Here is a 26705-nt window from a genome sequence, read left to right on the forward strand (position 1 = left end):
GGAGCATCTGTTGTTTAAAAAGGCTGAAGTCTTACACCCACAACACACTGGGCCAAGGCAATCTAAGCAGAGAGGACACTGGTCCAGTCCCTGGAAAAGACGCCTACTGTGTACGTTAAGGTCACTGACCATTTTCTTAAAAAGGAACGGAGGGACGAATTTATGTTTAAATAACTTGACAATTTTTTTTGATTTAAGCCGACAATGAGCTTCCCCTGTCTGAAAGACGAGCAGCTGCCACTGTTTTACAGATGCAAATTCAAGGCAGCCATTTACCTGGAATAAAGTCTTGGGGGTTAAAGGGTTAAACTTATGAATGGTCCTTTAAGTCGGGCTGATACAATGCCATCGGCTTCATGTCGGGTCTCTGTGTGAAGGAACGTCTGAGTGGGACTAACTGTGCTTCCACAAAGGTGAGACTCCACCGCTGATAGCCCAGCTGTGTGTTTACAAAGTGTGAACAAAGTGAGGAGGGACAGCGGCACCAAGACATGAGTACATGGGAATGCCAGATGGAAAGGAGAGCATGCAGCCATCCTATTATCCGATTAGACGGTAGAAGAGAGGGAGGCTGAAAGACACCAAGTGACTCATCTGTTTCCTTTTTCTTCTAAGTTAAGCTGCATTCACATTTAGAAAGATAATCACATACACTGGACCGAACACCAGTTCCACTCAAAATTCTGTTCTACTATCAATAACGTAGTATTAAGGATATCGGTTTTATTAATCAGAGTGATGGTATCTGGAGTGAAAAGTCAATGTCTTGATGCACATACATGACTCTTGAACAGTGCTGTAGTGGTCCCTGGAGAAGTGGGTATACTGTCAATTTTTGCTGGTTTTTTTTTTTTTTTTAAGTAGTCTAGATAGTGACATATAAGACTACTCTATTTACTTTACCCAAAATCCATCAGTAGTGTTTGCTCACTGTTATAAAATTATCATGACTTGATTAGGAGCAGTTTGTAGGTTTTACTGGACACACAAGCAGCTGCATAAATGGAAATGGATTCAACATGAGGAAAACACAGGATAACGTTAGCCTTTCATAACGTTAGCCTTTCATAGCGTTTGCCTACTCACAGTTTAACTGTTGGTGACACCGTCTCTTCTCCTCTAAATGTGGAGTCATATGTCCAGTAGTTTAAACAGTGACTCACTCTGAAACCACATTAAAACTCACCTCAGAATTACATATTCCATGAACGTGGGTTCTCTCAATACGTCAATCATTTGAAAGACGTTTTTTCTGCCTTTCTTGTTCACATTTCCAATAATCGCACGTCTTTCAACAACATGTGCAGTGACCTGTCAATCAACTGGGGTGGCACTGGCACCTGAGGAGGTGTCCAATCAGGTTCCAGAGGTGGGCAGCGCTAAGCAGAGCCCTGGCTCTGCCACTAAGTTAGCAAAATTTTGCTTGGCATGACCCACCCTACTCTGCCCCTGAATGGCTCATCAGTCCTCATGTCTAGAGTTAACCAATCTAATCAGTGAAAGTACCAAGTACTAGCCAATTAGAGGTAGAGTAGGGTGAGTCATGGCTTCACCATCCAAGGGGAAAACGTGGGCAATTTGGTTCAGATATTACTGAATGGTGCACATTAGGGGGGTTTAGAAGTGAGTATACCCAATGCTGACTGAAAAATAAAAAGGCATACTCCGTATACCACTGTATACCCTGGACTACACCACTGATGGTGAGTACTTGTAATCAGGTCATATGTGCACGAAATTTTCTGTCATCACTTTTTTTATATCATCACTTGGAATTTTCCCATCAAGTGTTGAAAGTGCCGCCGTGCACAGGGATATAAAATACATCCTCACTCGTTACTATGAATATGTCCCTGTAATTTATGTCTGTCTGCACTATACTAAATGGTGTTCATATCGGCAATGTATGTACACTGCACTGTGTCTGCTTTAGACATGCTTAATATAATCCTTGATATGCTAGGGGAAACCTCCCATTACCTGAAATAGCTGTGCTTTAACACCATTAACAGCAGCTGCTGAGTATAAACTGTAGTTCAACCCTGTCTCCCAGAAATGATGCTTCTGAGGGAATGACGGCCCAGTGGGAGGGTACTTTCTTTGCTTTTTTTTTTTTAACACATATGATCCTAAATTCTAAGTTGTATTAGCAAGGTGTTAATACTGCGGTGTTTCATCTTCATTGACATCACAGGGATTCTAATAATTTAACCTTCCGTTTACTGTAATTTAAGTGGAAAGAGGGGAAAAGAATTCTGCCACTTCTGCGGTGGTTTGGCCCATCACAGGTGTTTTCAGATGTCATACTTGTACTCATACTTGTGCTCATCGTCTTCCGCTTATCCGGGTCCGGGTTGCGGGGGCCTGGGGTGCCAATAAGGCAGGGTAAACATGACAAATTCATGGGGCCCAGCATTTGTGGGGGGCCCATAGAGTAGCGAAGTGCGTCCAGTGGATATAGTAGATAACAAGTTGTGAAAATTTCGTTGTAACATCTGTTGTATGAGAGGCACAAGTCGTGAGTCCAACGCTGAAAGCATGTTCAGTTTCAGTTTTGTTTCACGCTTGTGTAAGTGACATTATGTACAGACACCACCACCCCCACCACCCCACTCCGACAGATCGACAAGATACTGAATTTTATGAAGGGTCCACAACGTTTACCTTTCATGGGGCCCACAATTGGAAGCAGCCTCAGCAGAGAAACCCAGACAGCCCTCTCCCCAGCCACTTCCACCAGCTCTTCTGGGGGGGCTTCCTGAGGTTATCCTAGGCCAGCCCAGAGATATAATCCCTCCAGTGTGTCCTGGGTCTCCTCCTGGTTGGACAGTTTTCAAACGGCAAGGATTGGTAAATACTTGATTACTGATCACTGGTCAGATTTAGGCAAATTTGATTCTTTTGTTCTACTTTGTACTTTTTTTTTTTTTTTTTTTTACAGTTTTGACCGTGGACCTGCTTTTTGGAGTTCAACCAGGTGCCAAAAAACAGGTGGACTGATATTGGGAAAAAAAAGAGTCCAAAACTAAAACTACTGGTCCCAAATTCAAATCCTTGTTGTTGTTCAGTGTGTTCCAGTTCACAGTTCATGTTCAGCATTCTAAATCTCTTATGGATGTCCATTCTAGTGCCTTATTTAGTCCAAACCTGTCAAACTTCAGTTCCTCTCTTTGTCGTTTTCTGTTCTTCCATCTGTTTTGACCCTAAAACAAAACCACTGAAAAAAAGGAACATAAGAACATACTCACAGCAGCTTTAATGAACCTGAAACAGATGCAGATTCACAGCAGCACCTTTATCTGCTCCAAATAATTCTGTGCACTAAACCATGCATTAAACTGTATCCCTGTCCAACCTGTGGCCTGATCAGCATGTGCACAGCTGGAAACTGTATATATAGCTTTTCTGATTTGTCTTTATTTTTGATTTTGCACTTCTTTTGCTCTTATGTGCTTCTGTACTTTTGCTGTTGTAAACCTGGAATTTCCCCTTGTGAGACTAATAAAGGCTTATCTTATCTTATCTTATCTTATCTTACCTGGAATCAGGGCTCAGGGGGTAAAGGGTTAAACAACACATTTACGTTCATCTTGCAGCCCTTTGGATATGTATAAGAAGAAAGTAAAACTGACCAGTTGTTAAATATTACAATCCTTAGAAGCAGGTAGTTAGAAACTGATATGGTGAAACAAATAAGTTTGTGGGCTTTGTTGTGTTCTGCAAACATTATTCCACGCATCATCTCAAAGTAATGTGCAACAGTTTCATGCTCTCTCCGCTCCTGTTCTTGATTTCATTCTGTAAACAACATCATCAGTATGTTTCTCATAATTGCAAGTTTAATATAATATTAAGTAATGAGCATCTTTATTTTCGAACAGAGAAGTGTGTACAGTTAAATGGTTTTTCGGTTTGACAGTGTTAGCTACATGGAAACGTAACCTTTGTTTAGCCGTTAGCTATTTTGAATGAGCTGTAAACTTACATGAGATTATTCTGAGACTAATGTAAGATGTATCTCTCCTTTTACAGTTTTACTTTTTCAAACAATAAAACAACACTCTGAACCTACGTCTTGTTGATTGGGAAGGAGTTTAGCTGCCTGTCAAATCACATCCTGTGTGACGGAGGACAGAACAGACTTTTTCTAATATCCTTAACCAAGACTATCTCAGTATTCATTACCCTAACAAAAGAGTTTTGGTTGTCTAAATCTTACCACAAATAGACTCAAAGAAAGACTCAAAGTTAGTAGTGAAGTTAGTGTAGTTAGGGCCAAAAATTTTTTTTACACTAAATGTGAAACACCTCTTTTTTTATTTTTTTATTATACAGTCACTATTTTGATGTCTATGGAATATTATGAAATGACAGATTCCACTATCCAGACTTTTCATAACTGACTGTAATACCTGTAAGTTTGCAATTGTTGGGGTAGCCTAACCCTATGGGGTGTGTTTAAGCATTTACCATGTCTTCATCCACTTTTCTTCATATCGTTAGCCTCATATTTTTGGTCAAATTTTGGTATCTGTGTAAATTTTCTGCATTCACACTGCTGATTAATTTTACATCAATGGCAATGACCTGAAAAAAATATGACTTAGGCAATTATGCTATGAGGCTGACAATATGTTATGATGAACTACCACAGAGAAATGTAACATCTCAAACAAAACCTGCACTGCAGAATGTGTAACAGTTGTCAAACAGCTGTAAAAATGGCATTTTAGTTATTTCATTAAATCAGTAATTCAGTGAATTCATAATATTTCGTTCAGAAACAATCAACTCTGACAAACCCTACCTAGGGCGTCTCAAAAATCACTTTCCTCTTCAGATCATGGTGTTATTTAAACCAGTTAATCTCCAACATGATAATAGCCCTCCCAAAAAATTTCAGCAAAATCCGTCAACGTGTGACCACCCCCCTACCACAAAGTATGAAGGGCCCATCAAAAAAACGCCAAAAATGCTCATTTTAACCCAGAGAATCACATATAATGAGGTCTTAAGTGTCCACAAATGGCTTTTTCTGGTATTTTACAGCATCCCTGTAATATCAACTTCATAGGTTATTGTATCAGGTGGTATATAAGTGAAAATAAGGTGATTTTAAGATAAAATAACTCAATTATAGGCTAAAAACTTGAAATAGAAAGAAGTTCAGAAAAGTAAATCTAGTTGAACACAATGTCTATTTTCTTTACCCTCTTTTCTGCCAAAGACAGGTTTTAGTTCAAGACAAATATGGTTCAACACTTAAATAATAAGGCTAAATACAAGATTTAAGGTTGCATAAATCTTTAAATCATAAATCATCGACTTTAATGATGACATGGTTCTGATAATCTGGACATACTTTTATACATGTGCATTTCACAATTTATTCAGATATTACTCACTCTATAGTTTCTCTTCCATTTCATTCTTGAGAAACTCTGGTAGCTTGATTCCGTGGGAACCATGTTCCCTCTGTGGGCTCCATCCATGGCTGCACTCTCATATTCACACCTATGGGCAATTTAGATTAACCAGTTAACCTATCAGCGCATGTCTTTGGATGATGGGAGGAAGCTGGAGTACCCGCAGGGAACCCATGCAGACACGGGGAGAACATGCAAACTCCACACAGAAAGGTCCCACCCCCCATTGACTGGTGTTGGAATCGAACCCAGGACCTCCTGTCTGTGAGGTACCAGTGCTAACCACTGCACCACCGTGTCGCCCGAGACAATAGCCCTCATTTGTCTGTACTGTGGCTCTTCCTCCCACTGCTCTGGGGGTGCTTCCAGCCATGCCCCATCCATGCCTAGAAGGTCAAATATCAGCCAGGACTGGACTGGGGTCCCACAGATCCTCCAGGTCAGGACTGGACTGGGGTCCCACAGATCCTCCAGGTCAGGACTGGACTGGGGTCCCACAGATCCTCCAGGTCAGGACTGGACTGGGGTCCCACAGATCCTCCAGGTCAGGACTGGACTGGGGTCCCACAGATCCTCCAGGTCAGGCTGCTGTCCATGCAGGAACTTCTGCGTGTTAAAGGTGGGCTTTCCTCTGGTGAATCCTGCAGGTTTGGGCTTGACCTGCAGTTGTGTTGCCATGGCTGCTTTGGTTTCTATTGGTACTTCTTTATCAAAGAGACTTAGTACCACAACAGACTCAGTCAGGTACCACATGTGACGCAGTATGGATGTCTTTACTTTAGGCACTTTTGTATCCATTTAGTATCCATTAAGCATGGTAATGCATTTAAAAAGAGCATTTTTTGGTGTTTTTTGATGGGCCCTTCATCCTTTGCGGTGGGGGGGGTCAAATGTTGACGGATTTTGCTGAAATTTTGGGGGGGCTATTATCATATTGGAGATTAGCTGGTTTAAATAACACCGTGATCTGAAGAGAAGAGTGATTTTTGAGACGCCCTAACCCTACCTGCTCAAAAACCAGGAGCAGCGCTTTATAAATCTGAGTATGTCACTTTGTGCTGTTTAGAGAAGTACCCAAGTTCACCAGTTCTTTGTGGCTCTTTGTCATGTGTTGAATAGAGGATCACTTTGGCCTACTCTGCAGTCCTTGTCACTGGTCTGCTTTTACCAAAGAGCAGCTTCTAAGACAACCGCAGTCACACTTAGAAAGCCCCAGGTTCGCTCTGTCGAATCTGAATTACACACTTCAGATACCATCCTCTGAACTGAACCGACAGGCAAAATTGAAAACTTCACTAAAGCAAGGAGAAATATCTATTTGAAAACATGAACGTCGTGTTCTGATCGGTATTCTCCGATATATGCATTCCTCTGTTGTTCCAAAATCCCCTTAATTGTTTCGTAATTTAGGGTCAGTTCACCTCGACTTCTTCAGTTCATTTCTATAAAGCAATGAATAAGAGGCAGTAAGACGAAAAGTTTTGATCAGATATAACGCAGAACACCGAAGGAAACAAAGGACAAGTTTTTAACTCCATGTAGGCTAATAATTTGGAATAATCAAATGTGATATTTCCAAATAAATGTCTGTTGTGCTACTACTTTTTCTACTATTGTACTATGGAATATAGTTATAATAAGGTAAAATTTGAGTTGTACCAAGTTTCAATATATACATCAGGTTTTCACCCTTGGCCAACTTCTGGCTGAAGGGGTATTGTAATGGTTTTGTCGTCCGTCTGTCCATTCAACGGCATAATCGAATTATCTGAAGAATGCATTGACATATCCGCACCAAATTTATACTGTGGATGTATCTTGACATGGAGCAGAAGAATATAGAAAATAGGTGACCTTGAGCTACTTTTTCAAGGTCCATCAGCCTCATGCAGTTAAAATATCCGAGTACTTTCAAATATAAATATGTATGTAATAAGTTTTACACAAAGACAATCTAATCTAAATTATAGGCCAGGAACTTTCAACAGAATCTTACACTATATTTGGACGAGGGGGGATTGAAAGTGTGCAGCACGTTAAATTGGCTTTGGCACAGAAGTGAATTTTGAGATAATTTCAGAAAGGTTGCACAAGTGATCTGAGAGTATTCTACCATGTCTTAAGTGCATATCATCCAGGGTGGATGGCAACATTACGAGAGGAGGAAAGTAAGTGTACAAAAGTACTGTAACAACTGTAACACCTGTAAATGAGGGTCTGTGTTGAATGAACACTTGCTCATCAAGGCTGGCATCCTGTCATTCAGAAATAATCACGGGAAAAGGGCGTAATGAATCAGGGAAGATACGTAGTGACTAATAGGACCACTGAAGGTAAACGTGGGTCTGCATCATCAGTTTTGTCAGTCTACTCAACTATACAACCCTAAAGCATTTATTATCATCTTCACCAACAATTCTGGATATCAAACTTAACTATTTACTATTTACAAAGTGTCATTGGTGACTTCAAATATCATCTTCAATTTATGACAAAGGTTATATGTGTAATCACACCAGAAGACAAAGGAGGCAGTAACTGTAGAGGTGAATGATTAATAAAGGAGAGGTGGACAGTTCGATGGATGGCATTTTGGATTTCAAATTAATCTGAGGGTAACTCAGAAATATTGATAGGTGTAGGGCAAGGTGGAGCAACTGCACACACCCCCCCCCCCCCATTGTCCCCTCAGCCACCCCCCTAACTTTATGTTCTAAAAACTATACTAAACAAAAAACAAAAAAACAAAAAACAAATCAATACTATTATAAAACAAATAGTTTAAAAAATTATCTTGGGACCCTTAAATACTTAGCCCCGCCTCTGCATTAAATGAGCAGAGCTTGTATCATTACCCATTATAATTCCAGACTCTCAGTTTAATGCTTGGGATAAGGTAATATCACGATTTATTTGGGCAGGGGCTAGACCAAGGATAAAATTTAAAACACTTCAAACAGATAAAGATCATGGTAGTGTAGTCCTGCCTAATCTGAGAGAGTATTATTATACAGCCCAGTTAAGAAATATTGTGTGTTGGTGCACTTCTGAAATTGAAGCCCAATGGAAGGACAGAGAGTTAAATGTGAGTCATTTTCCACCCCAAACACAATTAGGAGAAAAAAATGTCCAATCATGGAAATAAGGAAAACAATATCATGCACATTAGATTACTAATTTGGAATAAAGTTGTCAAAAAATACAATTTGGAGAATGATATAAAAATTCTGATTTGGCCCTGTTTTGCACCAAAGTTCCAACCAGATGTAATTGATCCTGGTTTTCTAAGGTGGAATGAAAAAGGTTTTACAGCGGTATGCGTGTTTGTAGAGGGAAATATTTTTAAGCCATTTGAAAAGATAAAAACAGAATTCAATCTAGAAAATTCAGATTTGTATCGACATTCTACAAGTACAACATTTTTATAATACAGAAATACAAAAAGGGATTTCAAGTAGTGGGGCTGAGTTCATAAAAAAAATTTATAGATGCCTACAAAGGTCTGCCAAGTAAAATTGTTTCTAAATTATATAAGGGGCTACAGAAATTAAATGGAAACAACACATTGTTAAATCAAAATGGGAGGATGAGCTGGGTATTGTCTTGTCTGAGAGTGATTGGCTTACAATGTGCAACACAAACATCTACTAGCTCTAAAAGATGGAGGGAATTTGGGTGGAAAAGCCTGATCAGATTCTTTATTAAACCACATATTACTACTAAAGTAAAGGGACATCACATTGGAGACAGTGTGGGCACGTGTGACGTTGGCTGGCCGTTTAGCAGGTGGAGGTTCGTGAAATGGGGAATGAGATGAGGCAGAGGCAGGAGATGGTGTGGTCCACAATTTTTAAAAAAATATTTTCAATAATATCGATTTCACACAAAGTGCAAGTGCTGAAAGTGCAAAGGCTAAAAAAAAGTGCAAATGCCAAAAAAAAGTGCAAGTGCATGCGGAGGTTGGAGCAGCAGTATCTTCTCCAGCAGTCAAACCACAACTGATGAAAATGGGCGCCTTTTATATTGTTCAACTTAACTGGCTAAAACCACTACAACTCCATAGGGAAGTTACAAATCAACATAAATTGCTAAAACTAATCTAAAACCTCCATAACTAAAACCCACAACCATAACTCCCATAAAACCCAAGCTATACATCTAAAAACTCTAACTCTAAACACCAAAGTTAAATAAAAACCCATAAACCAATAAAATACATCTCCAGACTCCCCCACACATTTCCCTGCCTTGGTCCAGGCCGGAACCTTCTTAAGGGTTGTTGTTCATGCTGGGACTCTTTATGCTGACGGACCTGGACACAAGGACAGGGTAAGTACAAACACTAAAACACCATTCACTAAAACACTTTAAAATCCACTCACACAGACACTAAACAAAGCTAAACTTAAATACTGCACATTTACATTGCACTTTATCTTTTTGTGTCTCCTTTTCTCCAGGGCCAAGCAATCATCAATCAATTAAAATACAAGCACCACTGGATGTAAAAACTGAAAAGGAAAGACAATAAAATCAATAAACTACTTTAAAAAACCAATTGTGTGCAATTATTCTGTTTGTGCAAATATGTTTAAAGTACTGTGCTGTAAACTACACGTGCAAGTTAAAGTGCATAAGTGAACACAGGTGCCTGTATTTGGTACTTAAGTGACACACGGCTGTTTGTCACAGCACGCAATTGCTAATCACTCTCACATTTTCTGGACTTGTATAAAATTGAAATCTTTCTGGGAAAGGCTTTTTGAAATAATTGAGGGTATTATGACCTTCACAATTCCTAAGGACCCTAAATTCCTTTTGCTGGGACTGCTACCTGGAAATGTATTAGAGAAAGAAGACAAATACCTCTGTAAAATTCTTATAATCGCTTCCAAAAAGGCCATAACAAGGAACTGGCTCAAAACGGACGCACCTCGTGTGGATCAGTGGCTAGCTATAATAGAGGAAATATACTCCATGGAAAGACTGACTTACTACCTACAACTCAAGGAACATATCTTCATGAAGCGCTGGAGAAAATGGCTGGACTATAAACAAAGCAATGCTCAGTCACTGCAGTGTGTGATTTAAATATTTTGTGTTCAACCAGTGACCCCAGGTTTGTGTGTTTTATTGTCTGTTTGTTGAAAAAACAAACAAAAACAAAGTATTAAAAAAAAAAAAAAAGAGCAGAGCTTGTGTAACGACCAGATGTCCTGCACCGCACACATGGTGTGTGTCTGGAAACAGAGTCTGAAACCCGGCAGAGTGGAGCGACCGAGTCACCCAGCTTTACCAGGTGAAGCCAGTTTAACACACAAAGTTAAAGTCCAGTTAAATATGTACTGAATGGAATATACACTAAAGGTTCAGTACGTTCATTCATCATTAGCCAAAAGTGACTCAGTCCCATGTGATTTGTTGGAGCATTTCCCCTTTGGTTAGTCAGCTGACTATAGTGAACAGTCTGTGAAGCATTTAGATATCACAAACTGGTAAATAAGGTTACATCTTTACTATCAAACTGGGAAAATAACAAATACTATGGTGGCCCAGAGGTGCAACAGCTCAAAAAATTATCCACTATAAGGAAAAAAAAAGACAGCAGTCCAAAAAATTATCTACTAGCCCAAAAATTATCCACTGTAAGAAAAAAAAGAACAGTCCAAAAAATTATCCACTTAAAAAAAATAAACATCATCCACTTTTTCAGTTAATGGTGCACTGTTTACCTGAAAAGTCCCTTGCTTTAAAATTAAGGCCACCACAAAAAATAAAAGCAGAGGCTGAAAATGTTTAAGGCTTTCAGCTAAAGTGGCTAATGCTAAAGGAATAACCCACTGGAACTGGAGGTTAGTGCACTCAAAATAAAGTTATTTTAAGAATATTTACATTAATATAGTTTGCAAAGCGGCTAAACGATTAATTAAGGTTCCTGTGTTTGCTTAAGGTTAGGACTGGGTGTTAAATGGTTAAAGTTAGGGTATGGTTGGGGTTAGTTTTCCGTGGAAAATGATCTTTGTGTGCACTGTGTGAAGGTTCGATGCTAAGCTAATGCGAATGCAAAAAGTTGACTGCAACTGTTCTCTTTTTTTTTTTGTTATAGCGTGTAATTTTTTGGGCTAGTGGATAATTTTTTGTGCCGTTCTCTTTTTTTCTTATATGGATAATTCTTTGGGCTGTTACACCTCTGCGCCACCACAAAATACAGTGAGAAAAATACAAGGATTTTAACACTGAAATTTTCATAGCTTGACACTTGCGGCCACAATAAAAAGAAAAAGTAAAAGTAACATCCTTACTAGTTATTTTGGGGAGAAAAATAAGGAATGAGGAGGAGGAAGAGAAGGAGAGAAATGAAGGAAAAGAAAGAATGGTAGAGAAATGAGGAGGGTCAGAGGTGAAGAGGACCAGAAGAACAGACCAGGAAGGAAGTGAAGAAGAGGAAGAAGATGATGTCAATGTGAGGGATAAAAATAAGAAAGTGTTGGTTTGTGACAGACAGAAGCAGATACTGAGGAGGCAGATGGAGAGAGGGATGGAAGGGACTCAGAGGATCCACCCTCATTTCATCTGGACCACAGTATGGTTTTATTTTCCATTTGGATTCCAGTGCACTGACATAACATGTTACTCAATAAAATAACATGTTTTCACTGAAAGCCTTTGTTATAAGGTTAGATGTGTAAAGATTCACATGTATCTTATTTCATCCACTATTATGAAAAAAAACTCTATTGCATAAAAATTCAATAAATAGTTTAAAAGTGTTATTGGCTCCATTTATACATATACTGACATTCCAAATACCACACTGACGTTCCCATGCCACCCTGCCAAGACCTTCTGCCACCCTATGGAAAATTTTCTAGATCCGCCACTGGTTATTTCTAACGTCTAAGTAGGCTTTGTGATGCTGTTTTGCTAGGAAAGCTTGATTTTGACTCCTGGAGGTGGGATTAGGATCTCTGGAATGGACAGACTTCACAGGGGTTTCAACAGAAACTGCAAAATAAAAGCTGAGATAAGCACAGACTCAGGATGATGGGCTGGTGCTGGTGTGTTGTCTGACCAAATGGGTGATGACCATCAACATGGAGGACAAAGAGCTCCGAGTCCAGACAAAATCAGTCCAGATGAAAGTTAAATATGAACAAGGCTCCTCTGGTTTTTGGTTGTCATATAAATGTGATACTGCATAGTGGTCCAGTTTTACATTTAAGAAAAACATAGGGATCAACCTCAGCACATCATTCTGACTAACGTAACATATAACGCCTCTGTAAATGTCTAATGCGATTACAGTTCCCCATGTCAAGGAGGGGGATGGAGATGGGGGTCAAAGGATTTCACCAGAGCAGAGAATGATTAATTACCTTCCAAATTCACCGCACTCTAGTGATGGTAGGTGGAGGGATCCAAGGCTGAAGCGCCAGTCCTGCAGAAACTGAGATTTAACTGACGGGGAAACACCACCAAGAGATGAAATATTCATTCAGAGGACCAGTAGGAAATGCATTGGCCTGGCATTGATTTAGAATTTAATTTTGTAGGACAAATGCAAAGTTCGTTAGGGAAGCAGTGGGGTTTTGGCTTGCTCTGAATGTTGAATTTACATAGAAAATGCATCCGCCATTATGGGTTACACACAGCTCCATCAGGAACTTCTGTTCAGGCCGGGCCCCAAGGAAAAGCTGTAATCCACTGAATTAGAATGAATGAAGACAGGCAGAATGACTGGCTCTGTCACATTGTTGAACTACAATAAACTTGTAATTACTGTGATCCTAGTCCAGTCCTGGTCTCGTCATGGTACTTATCCTCTAAGTTATGTATTTGCCTAAATCTAACCAAACCTCACTTTGGTATTAGAGGCCAAGGGGGAGTACAAGTTGAACCCAAAGTTGAAATCTGCTAATAGATAGATAGATAGATAGATAGATAGATAGATAGATAGATAGATAGATAGATAGATAGATAGATAGATAGATAGATAGATAGATAGATAGATAGATAGATAGATAGATAGATAGATAGGGTTATTTCGAGCACACAGAATCATAAGATAACAAAGAATCATACAACATGGTCAAAAATAAATAAATAAATAAATAAATAAATAAAACATTTCTGCGCTCAAAAAGGAGTGGGAAGAAGTATAACTTATCGACTCCCACCCCCTTTTTACAAACTAATAATCACATTAGATCCACTTCCTTTGCTTTAACACATATTTTCCTCTGTATATTTTTACAATAACACAAAACATCCATACAAACCATTCATATACACTTTTTTTTAGTCACCTCACACACAATCAGATTTGCGTAATCAACCGTTTTTAATATAGACTATAATATTTATATGCACTTTAAATATTTACTCCAAATACAATGATCAATAAATGTGATATCTTCTTATCATAACCAATTAACTACAATAATATCTTATTTTATGTGTAGATAGATAGATAGATAGATAGATAGATAGATAGATAGATAGATAGATAGATAGATAGATAGATAGATAGATAGATAGATAGATAGATAGATAGATAGATAGATAGATAGATTCTTAATTGATCCCAAGGGAAATTCAAGTATTCAGCAGCTTTGCATAAAGCACAAGACAAAAAACAAACAAACAAACAGACCAGAACACAACACAACAGTGGGTTAGAAATCACCTGAAAGTCAAAATAAGAGTCATTACAGAAGACCTGTACATCTACAGTAGCTTCTCCCCCACAGTGTCTCCAATGCGGAGCCTCCATGTTCCTACAGTAGGTCATGTTCATTTTCGCTGCAGAATGCAGACTTAGGCATATGGAGTTAATATGTCCTTAACTGAGAATAACCACCCCAGAGGAGAGTGAGGGGTATTCAGCTGGCTGCAGCCTCACCAGTGTGACTTCATCCTTTGGTTGGTGATGTTTTGCAGCCTTTAAGCCAGTGGTTCCCAACTTTTTTTGCCTCATGATCCCATTTTAACATCACAAATTTCTGGTGACCCCAGACATTCAAAACAAAAACATTTTTCTCTTAGATGTCTTAGCGGGGCTAGGTGAGAGAAGGAATCTTTCCATTCTCTGTTCGGTCCGGTTTTCTGACTGTGACTGTGTCTGGGCAGGCTGAAGTGTAGTAACGCATGTAGTCACATGACTGGGTCAACGAAGATATGCCCTGTCAGATATTATATCCTGCATTTTATTTGAACTGGATTTTTATGGGAAAAGTTTGTGGTGTTTTAATTATAATGAAATATACATTGAACCATTGAACCTATTTTTTAATCATTTAATAGAAATTTCTGGTGACCTCATTAGAATTCCAGGTGACCTCACATGGGGTCGCGACCCCAAGGATGAAAAACACTGCTTTAACCCTTTATCAGGCAAGTTATTATTTTTGTTCATTTCCACATACATTACAAGACAGTGACAGCAACAGTTCCAGTGAGGACAGTGAGTCAACAATCTCAGGTCCAATATGGTCTCCAGGGTCTGTAAGGTCCACCGCTGTCTGAACAGTGAGTGGACCTGGGGCTCGTTTCTGCACTAGTTCATTAAATCGTTAAGCCCAGCGCACCGCAAAATGCATCCATTTAACACATTTTGCGTTATCCCCTTTCTGGGCTCGCTCTTTGTTTGTTAACAATTAATGCAATGCAAAATGCATTTGTGCATTAGTTCGTTAACCCTAATGCAACGCAAAATGCGCTATCCCGTTTCTGGGCTAGTTGGTTAAAAGTGTGTGCTCACCCAGTTCCTCGCTAGAAGGAGGATGTATTCTTGTAGCTCCATTTCACTTGGTTTCTTCATGTATTTCCTTTGACATATTATTTACATTTGAAAAAGAAGATTTTTAACACAAGTTTGTTAATCTGTTTAATGATATCAGATTTTTTCCACGGACATTTTGCGCTGATAAAAATTTACCGAGTGAGGATTGATCTGCTCACTGAGTTTTATTCTCTGTTTCCATTTATGGATAAATACAGATTAGTGTGTGTGTGGCTTTGAGAGATGAATGAATGAATGAATGAATGAATGAACGAATGAATGAGAACCGTATGGGACCAGAGCCAGTGAACTGGTGCCACACACACCAGCGGGAATGTGTGTCTGTGCACCTGCGTAATGAGATATGAGCGTGTGGATGAGAGGAATGGAACAGTGTTCAGTTTTTCTGTACAGTCTGTTTGTCCTGTTGTTCGATGTGGCTATGACCAACAGTGACCGTTCAGAGTTCTGTTCGTAAAGTCACCAGTGTGGAATAACTGGGGTCATCCTTAGACATCCAACCGGACACACGATATATATGTGGAAATAATTCAGTTCAGTTCAGGTGAGGGGGGGGCATGCAGACACCTGAGGAGGTCCATCTATAGTCAGATGAGGGTGAGGAGGTCCATCCAGACAGGTGAGGGTAAGGGAGGAGGTCACAGATCCGGGCTCACAGATATCCTCTAATACTTCTTCATTCTAAACATTATGCTGTCAGATCAGATGACTGGATACAGCGGGAGCAGAGGTGTTGTTCTGGGATAAATAGTGAACGCACCTGTTTAGCGCACCCTTGAATGCAAAGAGTGAGCGAACGATGGCTTAGCGAATGCAACGAATAGAAACAGATTTTGCGTTTGTTAAGCCTCTGCGTTCGCTCACCCATCGTTTGGTCACTATTTGTGCTGAAGGGCGCGCAAACGGCTGCGTTCACTATTTAACCCAGAAACGAGCCCCTGCTTTGTTTGGTACCATGCAGTAATGGTACTAATGTAAGGAACGATGTTCAAAGGGATCATGTGGATGTGGACAGGGGTCTGGACCAGCACGCACGTTGGTCTAATGATCTAAAAAATGCTTTTTTCACCTCATGTATTTTTCTTTTTTTTTTTTTTTTCCTTTACATATACCTTTTTTTGCCACTTATGGAATGTAAGTAACCAATTATGGTAACTTCACTGACCTTGATTTTCTACATGACAATAATTTTTTTTTTTTTTTTAATTTCACAAAAGTAGTACATTCTTGTTATGTCCTCCAATAACACACTAAGGTTGAAACGTTGAATTTCTAGGAGTGAACTATAAAGGGTTAAATGGCCATGTGGCACTGATCACATGACCACACTGCTGTGTTAAACACCACAACAGTAATGTTTGTATGATGTACAAACGTACTGATTAGTGCTTGCTGGTGTTATGAGCGGACTAGCTGACAGATCATATAATGCATCACTAAATGAATACAACATTAGTTAATGTAGCCATAAAGCCATGCATGCTGATGAAGGACCAGTAACCTTCATAAAACATTTGTGTAAATGAATAAATTAACAGCCTTGTTTAGGGATGGGAATCGATAAGAATTTAACGATTCCGATTCCATTTATTGATTGTGCTTATCGATCCAATTCCTTATCGATTCTCTTATTGATTCTTATTGGGTGAAGGAATAAAAGAGTAACAGGTGTGTTTGCTTTAATTGTCTTTTATATTTCCATCTCTCCACAGAAAATATAACATATACAGTATGTACAAATAATAAAAATAGATGATGCCGGGGGGGGTTGGCTACAGTGAAAATGAAACTAAAGACTTTACTAATTCCTCTATTGCCGCATTTTCACTACGTGGAACTGGTTTGACTCTGCCCGTCTCCCGTTGTTGTGCACCTCATTTCCTTTCCCCTAACTTCAGAAACTTGTATTTGAGGGGGTACGACGTTTGTTGCCTGCACCAGAACCAGAACAAGGCCCAGATGACGGCCTGGTGTTCACTCTGCTGCTAGATTCACAAGTGCTGCTAAGTAGCGAATCAAATGAATCACATGCTGTGGACAAATGTTTGAGCAGATTGGAGGGATTCCACCCTTTTGAAGACATGGAAGCTTTGACAGTGTTCCAGTGGACCTGGTGTGGTCTGTTTGGACCTGGTGTGGTCTGTTTGGACCTGGTGTGGTCTGTTTGGACCTGGTGTCATCTTTTTAGACCATTTCTGCTTCAACACCATGTTGGCTACGTTCTGACCAAAACAATGCAGCGTTCATGTGATGTCATCGCACATGCGCAACGAAGGCAGAATCGATAAGCAGAATCGTTAAGCAGGCAGGTGAATGATTTCAAGGAATCGAGCTACTGGGATCCGGTTCTCAAAAAGAACCAGTTCTCGATTCCCATCCCTAGTCTTGTTAGTGTAATGTCTTCAACAGAACTTACAGTAGAACTGTCTGCCAGTGGAAAAAATACTGTATTCAATAAACAGAAGCTCCAAAAGTCCCATTCAGGAAGTTGTGAGCTGTCAGTCAAAGTACCCATGCTTCGAACTGGGTTCATTTTAACCTTCAGCATAAATTAAAGAGTTCAGCTGTTTTAAATTCACATCTGTGCAGGTGCCAGGAATGGGGAAATTAGCCATGAAGACCAAAATTGTTTAATGCAGCAGGTTGATTGAATTGCTTTTGGAGTCGGCCTCATGTGGGCCCTTCTGAAACCACAGGTTTGGGCACATTCCTGCTGGCTTCATTTATCAGCTATTTGCATCTTTCACACTGAACACTGGGAACACCCTCTTGACATCATTGAAAGCATGGTAATGCCCTCAGTGCTTTTAGATTTAAGTAAAAGTGGAATATTTTGTATTCCAGGACACAAAGATAAGTGGTAATTTTGATTCTCGTCATCCATTCCAGATATTCAACTGGCAAACGCCACGAGGTACATGTCATCTACAGCCCTGTTTTCAGTTGTGACCAAAATGATTACATGGTTCACAGTGATGTAAATTTATCATGTGTACTTTCCTCATTTGCCAGGAGCTCTGGTCTTTATCTGCGCTCTCTTTGTCCTTCATCCTTCATGCTTTGTTCATCTATCCTCCTCTTATTCTCCCTCTCTCCATTCCTTTCTGTAACCTTGTGAGTTTGCTTTAATATTCATGGTGATTGAACCTGAGGGGAATTCAGCATGTCGTACTAATTTATGTGAGATAGGCTTCATTATTCAACCGTTGATTTAATATGCATCATAGGATTGGCCAGTGTACATAGGGGAGGAAATCTAAGAAGGAGTTAAACCTGTGAAGACTTGACTGATGGTGGCGCCTCTGGACTCATGTCTCTGTACTTGTCTTTTTTCATTTTTGTCCCTTGTACTGTCTTTCTAACTTGCTGTCACTTTGTTCTTCTCTCTTTCATGTGTTTTTTTTTCCTCTTTTAGCTGCTTTTTAATGAAGCAGCAAATGACCTTTATTTAGTATTCTTCATCAGCTGTTTTCATACAAGATTACGAATACTTGTATGCACATTTTTATTTATTTATTCATTTATTTTGGTCTTAAAGAAAAACACAAACATCTAACTATTTACATTTTAAGCTCACATTCATATCAAATAATCAACAGTGAGACTTATGAAGTGTAATTTATGGTTTTCCATGTAGTCACATTTAGGCCAGTGAATAAAAATGAGCAAGTTGAACAAGTACTCTCACAAACTTTTTTTAAAAACATGTTTTGGGGTTTCTAAAAATGTACATTTTTGCTTTTTATGTTGGTCTAATGTCATTGGAAATGCAATCATTTTTTAGCCAATAGTATCACTGAATGCACCTGAAAATGTCTAGTGATGTAGTTGCGAAAGAATAATTAATATTGTATCATTCTTAAGTTTCCTCAACTTAGTTTTCACTTTCTTTTAAGTAATTCTAATACAAGATGACACCAACCAGCTAGTGCTTTATTCACCTGTTTAAGCAGGTTTAACCCATAAAGACCCAGTGCTGTTTTTGTGGTAGTTCCCAAATGATGTTTTTTCTCTATTTTGAACTTTTGTTAAATGATTTATCTCCATTTATTCTCTTATTATACTCAGTATTTTGCATTGTTAAGTGAAAATCACATATTTTTCTATATTTATTTACTGACCATGTAGATGTTCATCAAAGCTCAAATTACAGTTGAGGGTTATCATATCAGAAACAGTGAAAACACACAAAAAATAGGACCAATGGCCCTGTAGCTTACCGGCCAAATTAAAAGCTTTGGGAAATGTATCCAGATGCCATTTATTATCACCCAGTTCTGTGTATTTATTATATTACAGAAATAGGCCATGTTTTGGTCATATTCCAATCAGATCTGTAAAAAATTCAAATTCCAACTTGATATCATTGAAACTTACTGATTTATTGGATCAGTCCACTTCCTATCTGTTATAGTGGGAAAATGTTTCAAAGTCGCATCAAATCCAGAATCAGATCTGGATCGAAATAATGTCAATCCCTTGTGTTGACATCATCATACAGAAGCTGTATACTAAGTTTGAAGTCAATCAGAACTGTAGTGTGGGAGAAAAAGATGATTGAAATGTTTTCCCCATAAGAGCCCATGTTAAATTTTCCGTAAGTTCCCGGATCCAGAAGAAGATCCTGATCAGCATGTGGACATTATGTTTTCAGGGTGGAGTGTAGAAATTTACACTGGATATCATTTATATTTACTTAGTTATTGCATCGATCCACTTCCTATCTCTTATAATGGGGAAATTTTTCAAAGTCACACCAAATCCAGAATCAGATCCAGATCCAAATAATTTCACTAACTTTGTTGATGTCATCATGAAGAAGCTGTATACCAAGTTTGAAGTCAATCAGAATTGTAGTTACGGAGAAGAAGACGATTGAAATTTTTGTAACGGACGACAGATGACGACGACGACGGGCGCCGCATGATGACATTAGCTTACGGCCTGTCGGCCGGTAAGCTAAAAAGTGACCCAGTGTGTCCATTAGGGATGGAAATCGAGAACCGGTTCTTTATGAGAACCGGATTGATTCCTTGGAATCGTTTGCCTGCCTGCTTAACAATTCTGCTTATCGATTCTGCCTTCGTTGTGCATGCACGATGACATCACGCGTACGCTGCATTGCTTTGGTCAGAACGTAGCCAACATGGTGTTGAGGCAGAAACGGTCTAAACAGATGACACCTTCAAAAGGGTGGAATCCCTCCAATCTGCTCAAACATTTGTCCACAGCATGTGATTCATTTGACACACTACTTGGCAACGTCTGTGAATCTAGCGGCAGAGTGAACACCAGGCCGTCATCTGGGCCCAGTTCTGGTTCTGGTGCGGGCAACAAACGTCGTACCCCCTCAAATACAAGTTTTCGAAGGTAGGAAAAAGGAAATGAGGAGCACAACAACGGGAGACGGGCAGAGTCGAACCGGTTCCATGTAGTGGAAATGTGGCAATAGAAGAATTAGTAAAGTGTCTTTAGTTTCACTTTCACTGTAGCCCCCCCCCCCGGCATCATCTATTTTTATTATTTGTACATACTGTATATACTCTTTTATTCCTTCACCCAATGACAATCGATAAGAGAATCGATAAGGAATTGGATCGATAAGCCAAATCGATAATGGAATTGGAATCGTTAAATTCTTATTGATTCCCATCCCTAGTGTCCATCCACTGTCATTGATCCAACTCCATGGGTTTTACTGGTGAATCAATGTTGTAGAAGATGATGGTGTTTCCATGGTAACTACAGAGCCTCTGAACGTCCAAATGGGTCATATCTGATGACCATGAAAAGATGAAGAACTGTATTTTACACCAATTATTTCCATGTATGGATAGGATTAATGTGTCAACAGGTATTTCACTTTTTATGTCAGTACATGGTTTTGGTCACCAGTGGCTGTTTGGGTCTTTATGGGTTCATTATTTGGTAGGAAGTTTTTACGGTTACACCAAACTGACATTTTTGATGACATTGAAATTGTGTATTGTTTGTCATTAGCTTCCACCATAGTGATTGCTACTCTTCCTGGGGTCTGTTATGATATCATCAGCCAGCTGAACATTTCATCTCAACACATAAGCCTTAAAACATTTAAACTTCTATCTTTACAGCAACTTGGATTGCAAGAGTCAAAACAATCATTTGCATTACTGTATATCCTTGAGTAGTTCCTGTTTCAGTGTTTTGCTTTTTAATGAATGTAAGCTTTTCATGTGTTTGATGTATAAAGGTAACTTATTCCATAGACTGGACCCTGGAAAAGACCGAATTTTTTTAATCGACTGGTTTTTGGTTTGGAAGTTCAAGGTGACCCATGGTAACCTCTCTGGTGCCCTGACTATGTTGTAGACCTCTATGTCTTATTCTGTTGGTAAGAAAGTCAGGTTTCCCACTCAAAATAGCACTCCTCATAAGAAGGAGGAGGTTAGATTTAATTTTTGCTTCAACAGTCAACCATGATAGACTGAGATTCATTTTTGTAATGTTTGCTCAGTTGAGTTTGATATTCTCTCAAACTTGATTAAAAACAAATGATCTGTTCAAAAGAAATATATAAATATACGCCAGGGGTCTCAAACTTATCATCTTTCAAGGGCCACATTCAGCCCGATATGATCTCCAATGGGCCGGACCAGCAAAATAATAGCAGAATGACCTAGAAATAATGACAACTCCAAATTTTTGTCTTTGTTTTAAGTGCAAAAAAACCCATTAAATTATGAAATACTTACTTTTATAAACTATTCAAACAAAAAGGATGTAATTAACCCCAAAAAAACCCTGAAATTTCTTAAGAAAAATAAGTGCAACTTTAACAATATTATGCCTCAACTTGTCATTTGTACATGTGCATTATGGATCAGATCTACAAAGACACTAAACACTGAGTAACAGGCAGAAAATTGTTGAAATTGTGCTTAATTTTCTTTAGACATTTCAGGTTGTTTATATTTGTTAAGGTTATTCACATTGTATTGTTACAGGATAGTTTGTAAATGAAAATACTTTCATAATTTAATGTTATTTTTTGCACTAAAGCAAAGGCAAGGCAAGTTTACTTATACAGCACATTTCAGCAACAACGCAATTCAAGGTGCTTCACACAGGACATTGAAATACAACGACAAGGGAAAAAGAAACACATTTAAAACATTATAAAAGAAACATGTAAAAGGTGATTAAAACCAGCAAGTAAGAAAACAACACATAAAACCCCAAAATATAAAAACACACACATATTAAAGTAAGAGTTGAAGTGCAGAGCTTTGAAGGAGAATTTAAAATTTAAAACGTAAAAAGCCTTTTAGTCAAAGGCAGCAGAGAACAGGTGAGGCTTTAACCTTGACTTAAAAGAACTCAGACTCTCAGCAGACCTCAAGACAAAAATTTGAAGATGTCATTATCTACAGACATAATGTAATATTTTTTTCACATCAAACCGAGAAGAAAATAACCATCCATTATTTTTTGTAGGTTATTCTGCTGTTATTATTTGACTGTAGATCATATTGGTCTGTATGTGGAACCTGAACTAAAATGAGTTCCACAGCCTTGACTGTGGAAATCTTGCACTTTGCAAATTCATCCTACAGGCCGCATTGGAACCTTTGGCGGGCCGCATGCTTGAGACCCCTGATATATGCTGTTTGAACTGTATTGCCTGCCTCCATTTTCAGCTGATAATACAGGTAGAAATGTGCTATCTTTGTCCAAATCAGTACCATATTTCCTCAGAGTCATTTATCTCTTCACCCTCCCTCTGCCTCCACGTTTTTCCACATCCTGCTGATGTAGAATAAATACAGGAGGTGTTGTCCTGCGCCTCTTTTCTTCACCTTGGTTTTCCATGTGGTCCACACTCATGCACATCCTCCTCTGTCACATTTCCTCTGTTATCTCTTCCCTTTCACCTCCCTATGCTAAAAAGGCCATTTGTATTCCAGAGTTAGGTTGGCAGGGTGCTCTTATCTCCTCAGAGGGCCTTTGAAAAGCCTCTGATTCTGCATGAAAAGGAGATTCCAAAGGCAACCTCAGCGACATCTCTTGACACATGAACAGACAGGGTTCAGAGCAGGGGCTAACTAGACAGCTGTTGGTGAATCTGCCGACGTGATGGCGTGGTGATGAAGGCTTTTGTGTAGCTTCAAAGCTTGGTATTCCTCTGTAGGTCCTGACTCAGCGTATAGTGAACACCGCTCGTTAAACACAGGACTGTTATACCCGAAAAGCAGGTCCACACCAAGCACAGACCTATTTGTAAAATACACACAAAAAACTCCTAAAGGCCGACTCTGTGCACTCCTAAGAATCTTTCATACCACTGCAGAAAAACTACTTCATGCGCAAAAGTATTCAGCCGGCTGCCTCACTATTCTGTACTAGCCTCTTTTCCACTGCAGGAACTTTTATCATTTAGTCAAGATTTTGAACAACCTTGGCATGTTTCCTCCAAAATTACCCAGTCAAAATACTTCTCCTCAACCCCAAACTTTCCCTGAAAAAAGTACCTAGTAGGTAGGGGTGTAAGAAAATATCGGTTCTGCGATATTTCATTTCACGATACTGTATCGATATTAAAAAGTACTGTGTCAATATTTTTAGGTATTTATTCAAATGCAGATATTGTGGAGGTTCATTTTTGTCTTTTGTTTATATTTTATTAAGTATTATTTAACACTCTTTTATTAAATAATGTTAGTTCCTTTGCTGGGATTGAACTAAAATAATCTTATGATGTTAGTTCTGAACTAATAGAATCTGAACATTTGAACAGGATCCGAAACTGTAATGTCTGTAAAACAGAATTTCAGTTTGAACACAGGAACATTTGGTGATGTAGCATTAGATCCTGTTGGGATCAAATAAAAATGTGTTCAGTATTTGTGCAGATTTCTGGTGTAATTCAATTCTTCAAGGAAATAATCATTAAAAAAAAAAAGAAACAAACAAACAAACAAACAGTTGCCTTTTTAACAATATTGTGATATATCGTGATATATCATATCTTGATCCCAGTATTGTGATTTGTATCGTATCGCCAGATTCTTGCCAATACATACCCTTACTAGTAGGGGGGCAAGACTTTTCAGGATCTCAGGAATTTTTTAGGGGTGGGGCTGTGCCAATAAATGACAATAATATGAAGCAAATTTCAGTCAATCAATCCATCATATTTATTCATCTAGCACCACATCATAGGGATGCAACAGTACACTGGAAAATCATGTACCGTTCAGTCCACCCTGCACATGACAGTCTGCCCTTACAGACCACTGGCTTTCATTTTTTGCAATTGATTTTGCTATTTTGTGTTTATATACTGCTTTACAGGCCACTGAGTGTGTGTGCCTGTGCAGGAAGGTGAAAGCCCACCCCCACAAGTCTCTCTCTCTCTCTCTCTCTCTCTCTCTCTCTCTTTCTCTCTCTCTCTCTGGACATGCATGTGAGCATGCAGCGTGGGGAAGCCCCGCCCCTCAGTGAGAGACAGCAGACAGAGAAGCGCCTTTAGACTCAACACACATCACTTTTCCAAAGCCCTACCCATCCATACCCACGTACATTAGACCCACAACCTGACCTGACTCGTGATTAAACACATTGTCTATGCAGTAACTCACTTTTAAGTACCTGTGGGTACCTGATCCATCTTATTCAGATGGACAGTATAACTACATGGACCTGTAGAATATTTGATTAATATCTGTTTACAAATATGAGTGCAAAGCAATTTGTTCATGAAATATCATGTATATTTGTAGACATTTGTAACACTTTATGATTTATGATTGATTGTACGTATGATTAGGCTTTATAAGTTATTTTCTGATCTTCTAAGATGACGTATATTGCATGTCACATGCTATTTTGATCGGACACTGCATATAAAACACCTGTGTATTTTGTATTTGTGGATACTTTGAAATGTATGACTCTTGATCATTTACAATTGATCATATGTTTGACAAGTTTAAATATTTTTTTCTGTTATGATGTGTAACGCGGGTCACATGTTGTGATTAGACGCCAGATATAGAACACCTGTGAAAGTTTCTGTCCTCAGTTTGATGAAGGGCCTCGGCCCAAAACGTCACGATTAAATGGTTTGGGAGCTCAATGGTTGTGCGGACCTTCCTTTATTTTTTTCACATTACCCACTAATTTACCATTAAGTTAAACCAATTAAGATATGGTAAATTATTTATTTACTTGCAAAACTATTCCAAACATTGTGCTCTGTGTTCAGAGCAGCAAAAGCGCTTCATTTTTCAGACACACAAAACAAAACCCAACTACAGACTCACACTGCACTACACATTACTTATACACTCAAAAAAAATGCTAAATATGCACAAATCTCTGAAATCTTGAAGTTTGCTAATACTATTGCTGTCTATTTTCTGTTGCTATTACTTCCACAACTTTCCTGGTCGTGCAGCAACCAGATTCCACAGACGCAGTATGGACTTCCAAGCCTGTTTGTCCCGTCTCCTCCTACATTGATTGTGTACCAAACGTAATGACACTATTGCTAAAAAATTCTGTTTTCATTGTGTCTCATGAGTTTGGCTTTACTTGTTCCTTCAACATGATTGACTTCACAGTATTAGTTTGACATCTGCACTTTCCACACAAATTGAAATGGAGATTCATTTACCAAACATGTGCTCTGCCATCATTGGAGCTAATAGAGTCACCTGATGCAATGGAAACAACAACACAACGCAACCAGAAGGAGAACTGTTAATACAGGCAAGATGTTGAGGAAATTGAGTTCATAAAATGTAAGAAGTAATGGCAGAAATGATTGAAATGTAGTGAAGTAGAGAGTACAGATAACTGCAACAGTAAAATTAAAAGTATGCATTATTATTTGCTTACTGTCACAGTACTGTGGCACGAAATATGGGTTTGTCTATTACCACAGAGCCAATCAAATGATCTGAATTCTGCACTCTGAACGTTGTCCCAGTGGCTGATTTATATTCATCAAAAACACAGGCAAATTCCTCATATGAGACAAAACAGTTGCCATGTTTCATGTTGTTTGCCTCCATGCTGAAACTGAAAGTGTGAACAGATGCACAAACCAGCTTCCGGTAACTGGTGCCCTGTCCTTTTCCTTTAACCAGGGAGGCACATGGCATGTGTACTGCTTATTGCCACAGTACTGTGTCAACAGGGTGACAGGTTACCAGTGTACACATGATAGAACCAGGGCACTGATTGGCTCTGTAGCAGTGTAGTCCAGGGTATCCGGTGGGAGTTTACCTACTTATTTTTCAGTCATTGCGTATACCCATTTCTAAACCCCCCTGATGTGCACCATTCAGTACTGTAGTATCTGAGCTAAATTGCCCATGTTTTCCCCTTTGATGGTGAAGCCATGACCCACCCTACTCTACCTCTAATTGGCTAGTACTCTGTGCCTTCACTGATTAGATTGGTTAACTTTAGCCATGAGGACTGATGAGCCA

The 26705-nt window shown here is 39.0% G+C and overlaps 1 protein-coding gene across 1 annotated transcript in view; it reads left to right on the forward strand.

Moving 5' to 3' along the window:
• Window positions 1-356: 356 nt before the first annotated feature.
• Window positions 357-26705, forward strand: part of LOC115433216 (extensin-like) — an 81354-nt gene continuing 55005 nt past the window's right edge. Inside the window, exon 1 of the mRNA XM_030154504.1 lies at window positions 357-413. Within this exon, the coding sequence (XP_030010364.1) occupies window positions 357-413 (57 nt within the window). The remainder of the gene's footprint in view (window positions 414-26705) is intronic.

The sequence above is a fragment of the Sphaeramia orbicularis genome, chromosome 14, assembly GCF_902148855.1.
Source record: "Sphaeramia orbicularis chromosome 14, fSphaOr1.1, whole genome shotgun sequence".
Lineage (NCBI taxonomy): Eukaryota > Metazoa > Chordata > Actinopteri > Kurtiformes > Apogonidae > Sphaeramia > Sphaeramia orbicularis.